General features: G+C 42.6%; 1 protein-coding gene across 2 annotated transcripts in view; it reads left to right on the forward strand.

Moving 5' to 3' along the window:
* The window catches only part of CIT (citron rho-interacting serine/threonine kinase), a 176061-nt gene that overhangs the window by 16673 nt on the left and 147443 nt on the right, over positions 1–11945 (forward strand). For both annotated transcript variants that reach the window (XM_010841399.1, XM_010841398.1), the window contains exons 4-5: positions 2384–2559; positions 5800–5901. In XM_010841399.1, coding sequence (XP_010839701.1) covers positions 2384–2559; positions 5800–5901 — 278 coding nt within the window. The remainder of the gene's footprint in view (positions 1–2383; positions 2560–5799; positions 5902–11945) is intronic.

Raw genomic sequence — 11945 nt, forward strand, 5'->3', positions numbered from 1 at the left:
TTGGAGTATAACCCTGTATATGGTGCAGTTTCCCTGTAATGGACAGGACTGAAGGATTTGGTCAGTCACAGCTGTTCTGCTCTATTCCTTTTTCTAAAAAATATTTTATTGAAGTATAGTTGATTTACTAATGTTATGTTAGTTTCTGCTGTACACCAATACAGTTATATAATACATGTATATATATATATATTTTTTCATATTCTTTCCCATTATGGTTTATCACAGGATATTGAATATAGTTCCCTGTGCTACACAGTAGGACGTTGTTGTTTCTTCATCCTATAAATAACAGTTAATATCTGCTAATCCCAAGCTCCCAGTCCTTCCTCCCACCCAACCCCCTTGGCAACCAGAAGTCTGTTCTGTCTGTGATTCTGTTTCATAGATACGTTCATTTGTATTTTAGATTCCATGTGTAAGTGATATTATATGATATTTTGTTTTTCTATTTCTGACTTACTTTGCTTGTGTGTGTATGTTGCTGCTGTTTAGTCGCTCAGTTGTGTCTGACTACGTGACTCTGTGCGACCCCATGGACTGTAGCCCACCAGGCTCCTCTGCCCATGGGATTCTCCAGGCAAGAATACTGGAGTGGGTTGCCATGCCTTCCTCCAGGGGATCTTCCCAACCCTGGGAATGAACCCAGGTCTCACGCTTTGCAGGTGGATCATTTACTGTCGGAGCCACCAGGGAAGCCAGACTTATTTTGCTTAGTATGATAATCTCGAGGTCTGTCCATGTTGCTGCAAATGGTATTCATCCTTTTTTTGTGACTGAGTAGTATTCCACTGTATGTATATACCTCATCTTCTTTGTCTATTCATCTGTCAGAGGACATTTAGGTTGCTTCACGTCTTCGCTATTGTAAGTAGTGCTGCTGTGAGCATGGGAGTGCATGCATCTTTTCAAATTACAATTTTGTCTGGGTATATGCCCAGCAGTGGAATTGCCGTATTGTATGTTAGCTCCATTTTTTGTTTTTTGAGGAACCTCTATATTGTTTTTCATAGTGGCTATACCAGTTTACATTCCCACCAACAGTGTAAGAGGGTTTTCTTTTCTGCACACCCTCTCCAGCATTTGTTATTTGTCAACTTTTTAATGATGGCCATTCTGACCAGTGTGAGATGGTACCTCATTATAGTTTTGATTTGCATTTCTCTAATATTTACATTCCATTCTATTCTTTAGATCATTAGAATCACTATATATCTACCCTGTGATGCCCCGATTTAATGTTGTTAATAAATGTATGTTAGATTCCAAATTTGCTACCTGTTTAGTCCATACTTTAAACACGGAGAATCTCTGACTGTTAGGAACTGAATGTTTTTACCGACCTTCTGCTTCCTTCTCCAGTTCCCCAAATTTATATGTTGAGGCTTTGACCCCCCAAAAGTGAAGCCTTTGGGAGATAATTAGATGTAGATGAATTCATCAAGGTAGGCCCCATGATGGAATTCATGTCCCTAGAAGAAGAGGAAGAGAGATGAGGGCTCCTTTTCCTTCTACCACATGAGAAATACAGGGGCTGCCTGTCAGCCAGGAAGTGGGTTCTCAACAGGCTCTCAGCCTGTTCTCCCTCACAGCCTCTAGAACTTTGAGAAATTAATGTCTGTTGTTTAAGGTGCTTTATCTGTGTGTCTGATGCTTTTGTTAAAGCTTTTAGGATAGAGGAAGATACCGGCTGAGAGATTGCATTCAGAAAAGGAGTAAAACTATGCCTAGAAAAGAGACAGTTGCAAACCCATCAAGCTGTGTGACACGTCAGCTCTGCAGGGCCAAGGTCAGGCCTCTGCTTGGTTCCTCAAGCTCAGGCTTTTTCTCCCTTGGTAGTGCTGTTACATACTATGTATGGCAAGGATGGTATTTACTGACACGATGCAAGGGAGATAAGACCTGGGCTAATGGAGTAAAACTGAGTAGAACATATGGAATCAGGATGGAATGTTCTGGAAGTCAACCCTAAAGTCAACTAAGGATGGGGATCACATTGCTCATATCCCATTATAAACCAGTCCAGATGCTGATGACATGTTTGACCACACTCACTGCCCTGCAGCCCCCGGAGAGGGGGAGGAAAAGCATGATTTCTGTTCTCCTTCCCCTGTTTTCTGCATCTACAGGATTCAGATCATAGCTGCCATGGAAACTGTGCGTTGGAATTTCTGGAGCCCTTAATTTTAACTTAGCATAGAAAAAACACTTTTGTGCTGATTTTATAATTATTCACGACAAGGAGAAAGTGACTAAATGTCTCCTGACAGTGAAGGAAGATACAGCAACGCTTTCTTCTTTCTTCCTTTCTTCTTGCTTTCATAAAGATACGAGTATTTGAAGTACGTTATGGATCCAGGAGTCACTCTTCCGTCTTTTGCAGATTCCGATATCATAGCTGAGTTGCAAGAGCTCCAGCCTTCAGTGAAGGACTTTGAAGTGAGAAGTGTCGTAGGCTGCGGTCACTTTGCTGAAGTACAGGTGGTCAGAGAGAAAGCGACTGGGGATGTCTATGCCATGAAAGTCATGAAGAAGAAGGCCTTGTTGGCCCAGGAGCAGGTAGGAGCATTTAACATCCAGCCTCCCCTGTCTGAACCAGCAGGTTCATTGCAGAGATGAGAATCTGCTGAATTGACACCTGGGATGGAGCCGGTTTTCCTCTGCATCCCTAGTTTTAATTACTGTGGCGTAGCCAGGAAGGTCTGAGCGTGCTTTCTTGAACTGATATTGACTAATTTTGAAGATTGACAAGCTCCCTTGGGTTGCTTGATCATGTTTTTATAGTTGCATATTATTCAGAACCAACTTGGCCTTTTCACTAATGAATTTGAGATGATCTTTTGTGACCATCCACTGGGAATTCAGAGATGTGCATATCATGCGGTGAGTTAGATAGCCTTTGCTTTTGTACACATCTTATATATTTGTGTTGGGGGCCTCTGTACTTGATTTTTTTTTTTTTTTTGGTATTTGGTTTTAAAAGAGGCCTCTGAAGAAATTAAATTGTTCTGTGGCTAGGGAGTTGCCAGTCTGAGAGGAGGTGAGAAGTTATCTTTCTGGTTGTGGTGTTTTTCTCTCTCTTTAAACAAGGCTGCTGCTCCCAGACGTTATTGATTCATTTGCAGTGTTTCTAGAGCGACGGCCATCAGCCTTGGTGTTCGGAGAGCAATTTATTAGTTACCCATGTTCGAGAGCACATCATGTGTCCGGTAATGGACCCAGCTCCGTGGGAAGTCTGCAAAAGGAATCAAAGCTCCGTGGCTGTTAGTTTTAGGGTTTCAGCACAGCCTTGGAAAGTTGAGGAAAAATGGCAGATCCATAAAGCAGGCCCTTAGGAGCTAAAGCATCACAAAAGAGGGAGCAGTTAGCAAATTCACAAACGACAGAATGAGGAAAGGTGTGGGTGAGCCAGAGACAGGGCAGGTTCACACTGCTGAGAGGGAACATGGGTTCTGGGCAGGGAGAAGTGACGAGAATGTACCAGGTAGAAGTGTGCTGTTCTGGAGGTGTAAGTGCTAGAATGCTATGCAGATGTATGTGTTTGTGTGTGTTTAGAAGTTTAGAACAAATAGACTGGAAAATGAGGAGAAGTAAGGACATGGGAGTTGGGAGGAGGTGATTGGTGGGAAACCTCAAGAACTCCCTTCTGGCTACTGTGATAAAATATGCATCACATAAAATTTACCACTTGAACTATTTTTGAGTGTACAGTTCTGTGGCATTAAGTACATTGGCAGTGTTGCATCACCATCACCACTGTCCACCTTTAGAACTTTTTCATCATCCTAAACTGAAACTCTGTACCCATTAAACGGTAACTCATCATCTCCCCCAAGAACCGGTTTTTGGAGTTGGAATTTAATTTGTGAGACGCTTGGGGTTCACATAGGCTTTTGGAAGCAGAAGGTTGGGATCGGGGTTTCAGCACTTCAGTGACTGTGTGACCTCTGGTCAAAGACACAGCAGAGGGCAGGAAGCTGCTTGTCAGAATCTGAGAATGCTGTGTCTTTTGTTCAGGAATGAAATGTGGGCAACTTCATAGAATGATTACATGACAGGATGTTGCAGATCATTTGGAAGAGAGGTGTGGAAGATGCTCACTGAGCCTCCCAGCACCTAAGAAGCACCTGCCATCAGGCCACACCTACCAAGCACCTGTTGGGTCTGGTGTGTCCTAGGTCCTTGGAAGAGGCCTTAGATGTAGCCTTGTGCTCCTTATATTTCATATGGGCAATGGTGCATAGAAAAGGAAATGAATCCAGCACATTCCATACTGCAGGTGAGGGATAGAGACCCTCACTCAGCACATCCCATACTGCAGGTGAGGGATAGGGACCCTTGCCCAGGTGTGCTCCTCCGGGTGAATGACTTGAGTCACCCCGTGTGAGGTATATGCTGGGGGATTTAAAAATCTCACATATCCAGGAGCTAATTAAAGCCACCCACCCGTTAGTTACCTGAGCCACGCAGGACTATCACAGACAGGATGCTCTGTTCCTCTCATTGCATCCCAACAGGGGAGTCTCAGTTGCGGCTTGTCACGTTCCTGAGGATGTCACGTTGGTATCTGCCACCTTTCACTGCAAGTTACTCCTTTCCTCTTTGTAATTGCATAGGTATTTTGGAAGGAGATACTTTCAAACTGGGGAAGTACCTGTTTCTGATAAAACTTTCAACCCATCCATTTATTTATATCTGTATGCACTTGCGTTTGCCTGTCAATGAGTTACAGTCCATTCCTGTCAGTATATGTTTTTATACTCAAATTGTTCCCAAGTTGGCCAATGAGAATCTCTTCAGGTTGGCTTTTGTATATCCTTTTGACATATTCCCCATCTTTGAATTCTGTGTTACTTTCTGATACAAGATGTTTGGGCTCTTAAACTCACTTTACCTGCCTCAGCCCCACAGTCAGTCATTTCTCTGGGAGCCCTGCATTTTGTTATTTATTTATTTTTTTAAGTGGAAAACAGTATTTAGAGGCCAAGGTCTGGGCACGAGGTGTTCTCTTTGCTATCAGGATGTCATTGCTGCCAGACTCCATTCAGTGGACAAGGCCAGGAAATACATGTACGTGTATGCAGCATACCTACCTCATACACACGAACATTAACATCTGTATTTATTTCTGTATCTACTTGTGTATGTTGAAAACCATGTATTCACATCAGCATCTCCAAGTCCTCTCCAGCTTCATAAGGTTTGTTATCATTTTCACCCTTTCCATGTTTGTAACTCTGATATCACCCTCAATGTTTTTTACTTATTTAATGCACCTGTGTCCATCTGTCAACTCTACCTTGACAGGCTCAGATGCTCTAGGTCATCTAGACCTAGATTGACTTCCTTACCATACGTGAGCCTTTGATACCCCACATTGGTCTGCTCCACATGTGGTTGCTTCCCTCCTCACCCTGCTCGGACCTGTCACCCTGTTCTGGACTACCATGGCTTTCCTTGTCACTTGTCATGGATGTTTATCTGGTTATTGTCCATCTCATGGTTTTAGGACTGAATTGCTCAGTAAGGGAAGACGAAGAGAAAGATTTAAATTTCAAAGATGTTGGTCGACTTCGAAGAAAGACATTAAGTAAATAACTGGACACTATTGTATGGATCTGGCAAAAATTGAGCAAAGTAGGCATAAGAATGAGATTTGTGGAATGTTGGACTATGTGATGGCTTTTTAAAAAAGAAACAAAACTAGGTATCAGTTTAAGCTTAAAGGGAGAACAAAGAGCATTTCCCCCATCACACTTAGTTCTTTATAATTGTCTTAATAGTTTCTATTCCTCCTAGGTCTCATATTTTGAGGAAGAACAGAACATATTATCTCGGAGTACAAGTCCTTGGATCCCCCAGTTGCAGTATGCCTTTCAGGACAAAAATAACCTTTATCTGGTGAGTCTTTCCATCCATCTCTGTAGAATTAGCCTAGTGTTGCAATAATCAGATAGCACGGCTGTGTAATTGAATGTGGTTCTTGGCCACATGGCCCATGACACTTTTCATTCATTCTCATGCTCTCCTGCCTTTCAGGTGTCTTCTTATTCTTGTCCTAAAGATGAAGACCTGATCCATTTAGAAACAGCCCCATTTATTGCTGGATATTGCAGCTATGGCTCAAAGGGCAATAAAGAGAAGTCATTTATTGGCAATAGTCTGATAGTACCTTTAACAAAATCTTACTTTAAATTTTAAAAATTGAGATAGAGCATGGTTATTATAAGAAAATGCAAACACTGAGGAAATGTATGACATAAAAGAGAACATGCTTGACCTTTCTCTCTAATCGCTGTCCCCTGGGAAACACATGTTAATGGTTATGTATGTTCGTTCTGGCTCTTAACCATGAGTTGTGGAAAGAATATTTCTGTGCCTGTGCCTATCACACATGTATATAGTTTGTTTCACAAAAATGGTGTGTTACTGTCTACTCTGCTCTTCAACTTGCTTTTTGCCTTTCAGTAATTTCTCCCTGACATCTTTTCATGTCAGTGCATGCAAATCTGCATTGTTCTTTTGAGCAGCACCATGGTTTTCACTGACGTGCATGTAGCATAACTTACAGAATGTTAAAATTCATTTTGGGACGTTGTTTAGGTTCTTAGGGATTTAGATTCCTAAAGTTAAAGGTATCTTAGAAGCAAGTTTCGGAGAAGGCAATGGCACCCCACTCCAGTACTTTTGCCTAGAAAATCCCATGGACGGAGGAACCGGTTAGGCTGCAGTCCATGGGGTCGAGAAGAGTTGGACACGACTGAGCGACTTCACTTTCACTTTTCACTTTCATGCACTGGAGAAGGAAATGGCAACCCACTCCAGTGTTCTTGCCTGGAGAATCCCAGGGACCCGGGAGCCTCGTGGGCTGCCGTCTCTGGGGTCACGCAGAGTCGGACACGACTGAAGCGACTTAGCAGCAGCAGCAGCAGAAGCAAGTTTTGTTCCTGATTCAGCCCTTAGAACAAGACTATCCTATTACGTTGAATGGAGATAAACTTTTATAGAGCTCACATCAGAGAAGAGGGTAAGAGATGGATGCCTATTTGTTTTGAATCTTCACTGGGCATTTTAGGGGGACTTCACTGGTGGCTCAGATGGTAAAGAATCTGCCTGCAGTGCAGGGGACCTGGGTTTGATCCCTGAGTCAGGAAGATCTCCTGGAGAAGGGATTGGCAACCCACTCCAGTATTCTTGCCTGGAGAATCCTATAGACAGAGGAGCTTGGCAGGCTACAGTCCATGGGGTTGCGAGAGTCAGACACGACTGAGCAACTAACACTAGGAAAACTCACCACCTTTATTTCTGATCTGGAATAAACAGTTATTTGCCTTGGTTTCATCTTAGTTGGGAACCAGTACCAGTGGGGAGGCTCTTTCTGGTCCCACCCGGCCTTCTGACAAGGGTATTCTCACATGGATATGCTGGGAAACTGGCCTTGTGCTCACCATGCGATCCTTCAGAGCCATCACCATGCCTATGGCTCTATGTCCTGAAACTTCTTTTTCTTGAATATTGTCTTGGAAGCTTTCCTTCCTTGAAACCTGGAGCTTGAAGCCCTGACCTTTACAAATGACCTTGGTGTGTTTCTAGGCTCACTGCTGTCCTAGGACATTTGTTGGATATGGCAATATTTGTCCTGTGCTATGTATGTCTTGTGGAGCCCCTCGTATTTGGACGTATTAACAGATTTACTCGTTATCTTTTAGAAAAGCAATTCCTTTGACACAGTAGGTTCTTTGTTGATTATTGTTGTTTTGGATGTTTTTAACTAGAGCTCTGCAAATGATACAGAACATCAGCTCGGGAGCATAAGTTTTGTTTCTGAGGCCACACAGGCTGTCCCAGAGCTGGGAAGGGCTCTAATTTTTGGTGAAAGTTGAGAATCCACAATTTTCTGGTCTGCCTTGCACTGCTCCAAAAACTTTACCATTCTCTTCCTCTGAGTTGAAGTGCTCAACCTTTTTGTTTTTTATTTTATTTTATTTTTTAAAATCTTATTTATTTTATTTTTTGACTGTGGTGGGTCTTCATTGCTGTGTAGGCTTTTCTCCATTTGTGGTGAGCGGGGGCTACTTTCTGGCTGCAGCGTGCATGCTTCTCATGGCGGTGGCTTCTCTTGGAGCTCAGCCTTTTTGATCTCCAGTCTCACGCAACTTCTTAATAGTTCAGTTCAGTTGCTCAGTCGTGTCCCACTCTTTGTGACCCCATGAACTGCAGCACCCCAGGCCTCCCTGTCCATCACCAACTCCCGGAGTTCACTCAAACTCACGTCCATCGAGTCGGTGATGCCATCCAGCCATCTCATCCTCTGTCGTCCCCTGCTCCTCCTGCCCTCAATCTTTCCCAGCATCAGGGTCTTTTCAAATGAGTCAGCTCTTCGCATCAGGTGGCCAAAGTATTGGAGCTTCAACTTCAACATCAGTCCTTCCAATGAACACCCAGGATTGATCTCCTTTAGGATGGACTGGTTGAATCTCCTTGCTGTCCAAGGGACTCTCAAGAGTCTTCTCCAACACCATAGTTCAAAAGCATCAATTCTTCGGTGCTCAGCTTTCTTTATAGTCCAACTCTCACATCCATACATGACCACTGGAAAAACCATAGCCTTGACTAGACGGACCTTTGTTGACAAAGTAATGTCTCTGCTTTTTAATATGCTATCTAGGTTGGTCATAACTTACCTTCCAAGTAGTAAAGTGTCTTTTAATTTCCTGGCTGCAGTCACCATCTGCAGTGATTTTGGAGCCCAGAAAAATAAAGTCAGCCACTGTCTCCACTGTTTCCCCATCTATTTCCCATGAAGTGATGGGACTGGATGCCATAATCTTTGTTTTCTGAATGTTGAGCTTTAAGCCAACTTTTTCACTCTCCTCTTTCACTTTCATCAAGAGGCTCTTTAGTTCTTCTTCACTTTCTGCTATAAGGGTGGTGTCATCTGCGTATCTGAGGTTATTAATATTTCTCCTGGCCATCTTGATTCCAGCTTGTGCTTCTTCCAGCCCAGCATTTCTCATGATGTTCTCTGCATATAAGTTAAATAAGTAGGGTGATAATATACAGCCTTGATGTACTCCTTTTCCTATTTGGAACCAGTCTGTTGTTCCATGTCCAATCACTGTTAAAAAAAAAAAAGTAATCACTGTTGAAGTACTTTGGAACTTTCACACTATTATGGTAAGTTTTGGTGGAGGTGATGACAGATTCTGAGTGTTCTAGGTGAAGGAACTCACATTAGTGAGGACTAGTGGTTCAGCCCCAAATGGCAAGTCCCTGCTTGTTTCTGGAGGGAAGCCATCTTCTGCTTGTCTCTGGAATGGCCGGTGAGGACGATCAGCGGGGACCTGGGAGTAACATTTGTAGTTTTCTTCACGTTGATTGTAGTTGTTTTTTTTCTTTCCCCACCACTCAACAGTTTTTACAGCACATCTTTAAGGGGGTAACATTTGGGCATTTTGAGAATTTTAAACTCTTTGGTTTCACTCTTTTTATCCTTACTGATTGGCTCTGTTACAGTAGTGAGAACCTTCCCATTTTTTCCTTAATTATGGATTTAATTGCTGTGGATTCTGTTTGGATATAGCTTGTCTGGAATACCTTGTGCATTGGGAATATCTACCATTCCTCTGCTAGGACAGCCTTCCGTTGGTGGGGGTCTTCAGGTTGTGGGGCTTCCCTCTGGATCATGACACCAGCATTGACATTCTTAGCTGAAGATGGTCTTCTCAGTTTTTCTGCCCACCATCTTGCAAGATGGGACTGATCTCAAAGTGACTGTTTTCTGAAGTTCTGGTTGCCTCAGCACCTCAATACCTGGCTACAAGAACGTTTTTATGCCATTCTTAAGTAGCTCCATTAGGTATAATTATCGCTGGGTATTTGGTAATCTGGTAATTATTTCCTTGCCTACATTTTCTTTTCCAGCACTTTGATACTTTGAAATAAAATGCTTGCTAAGGGTACAGTTTTCATATGAGAAATCCAAGCTTAGCATAGGACTTAAGATATGATAGATCCACCATCTCTTATCTGCAATTCTGAAATACCCAGTGCTCTGAATAACCTCAGGTTATTTTATTGCTTATTTGTCAGAAGACCTGACTTGAACTCTGTAGCAAAACTTGACCCAAACTCCTATTTATTCCCTTTAGTGCAACTATTCATCCATTTTGCTGCAAATTATGAATCTGTGTGATTACAGGGTGCTATCCCAGGTCCTACCTGAGGGATCTGTATTTGCTTTGTAAAGCACTGAAATTCCCCTGTGCCTATAGATGATTAAACTTTTGAAATTTGGGGAGACCTACAAATCACAGTAAACTCCCCTGGCAGTTAAATATTAATGTATAATGCAATTGGAGTTTAACTGAAGATACATTTAAAATCAGTGCCATAGCAGCACTATTTGTAATAGCTAAGACCTGGGAGTAACGTAAATGTACACCAACAGGTTAATGGACAAAGACGTGGTGTGTATACACTGGAATACTATCCAGCCGTGAAAAAGAATGAAATCATGTCATTTGCAGCAATATGGATGGACCTGGAGATTATCATACTAAGTGACATAAGTCAGAGAAAGAAAAATATTGTATGTTACTGCTTCTAAGTAGAATCTAAAATCATGGTACAAATGAACATATTTAAAAAACAGAAATAGATTCATAGACACAGAAAACAAAGATGGTTATCAAAAGAGAAGGGGGAAGAGGAGGGATAAACTGAGAATTTGGGATTAACAGATACACACTACTATGGATAAAATATATAGTCAGCAAGGACCTACTGTATAGCATAAGGAATTATATTCAATATCTTATAATAACCTATGATGAAAAAGGATCTGAAAAAATATGTATACTTTCTCCACGCTCTCGCCTCTTTCCCTGTTTACCTTGTTAACTCTTGTTTCTCCTTCTGGGCTCCAGTCAGATGTTACTTCCTCCAGAACCCCTTCCTGGACCTGTGGGAGGGACACCCCTCTGCTGTGTGCTCAGAGCAGCCTGAACTTGCTCTTGGTGAGTGGGTGGCAGTTGCCTCCACCAGGCTTCAGCCTCCATCAGAGTGGTGATATCTCCCTGGCTTCTAGTAGAGCTTCCACAGGTTGTCGCTTAAGAAATATTTATTGGTTGGCTGCATGATTAATTTCATAGAAATTTGATTTACAGACCGTGTACTTACAGCACTATGGAAGTTGTATTATGTTAATGTTGTTTAGTCGCTTCCCAGGTGGCACTAGCAGTAAAGAATCCACCTGCCAGTGCAGGAGATGCAGGAGACTTGGGTTCAGTCCCTGGGCAGGAAGATCCTCTGGAGTGGAAAGTGGCTACCTGATCACCAGTATTCTTGCCTGGAAAATTACATGGATGGAGGAGCCTGATAGCTTACAATCCATGGGATCACAGAGAGTCGGACACAACTGAGCAACTAAGCACAGCACAGTCCCTGAATCATGTCTGACTCTTTTTCAACCCCATGGACTGTAGCCTGCCAGGCTCCTCCATCTATGTGATTTCCTGGGCAAGAATACTAGAGTGGGTTGCCATTTCTTTCTCCAGGGGAATCTTGCTGACCCAGGGATCACACCTGTGTCTCCTATACTGGCAGGTGGATTCTTTACTCCTAAGTCACGTGGGAAACCTGTTAAGTTAATAGTATGAGTTTTTTTTCTCCGAAGTATGCTGTTGAAGACAGGTCCACTGAAATTTTTTAAAATTTGATTTGCAGCGCAAGGAAATTGAACTTGGATCTTTTTGAGTTTTGATGGTTAAAAATTTCCCATTCATAGTTACACACCAGTGAGCGTGGCTTACCAGGTTTTACTATAGTAAATCCTAGCAAAGTCCGTCTTAACGTCTGGTTCCATGTAACAAGGCAAGTCGCGTATCCTGGCAGGTGGCCCACAGAAGCTGTACTTTGTTGATCTGGTTCATGATGAAATCTGT

The sequence above is a fragment of the Bison bison genome, unplaced genomic scaffold (genome assembly GCF_000754665.1).
Source record: "Bison bison bison isolate TAMUID 2011002044 unplaced genomic scaffold, Bison_UMD1.0 scf7180017864160, whole genome shotgun sequence".
Classification (NCBI taxonomy): domain Eukaryota; kingdom Metazoa; phylum Chordata; class Mammalia; order Artiodactyla; family Bovidae; genus Bison; species Bison bison.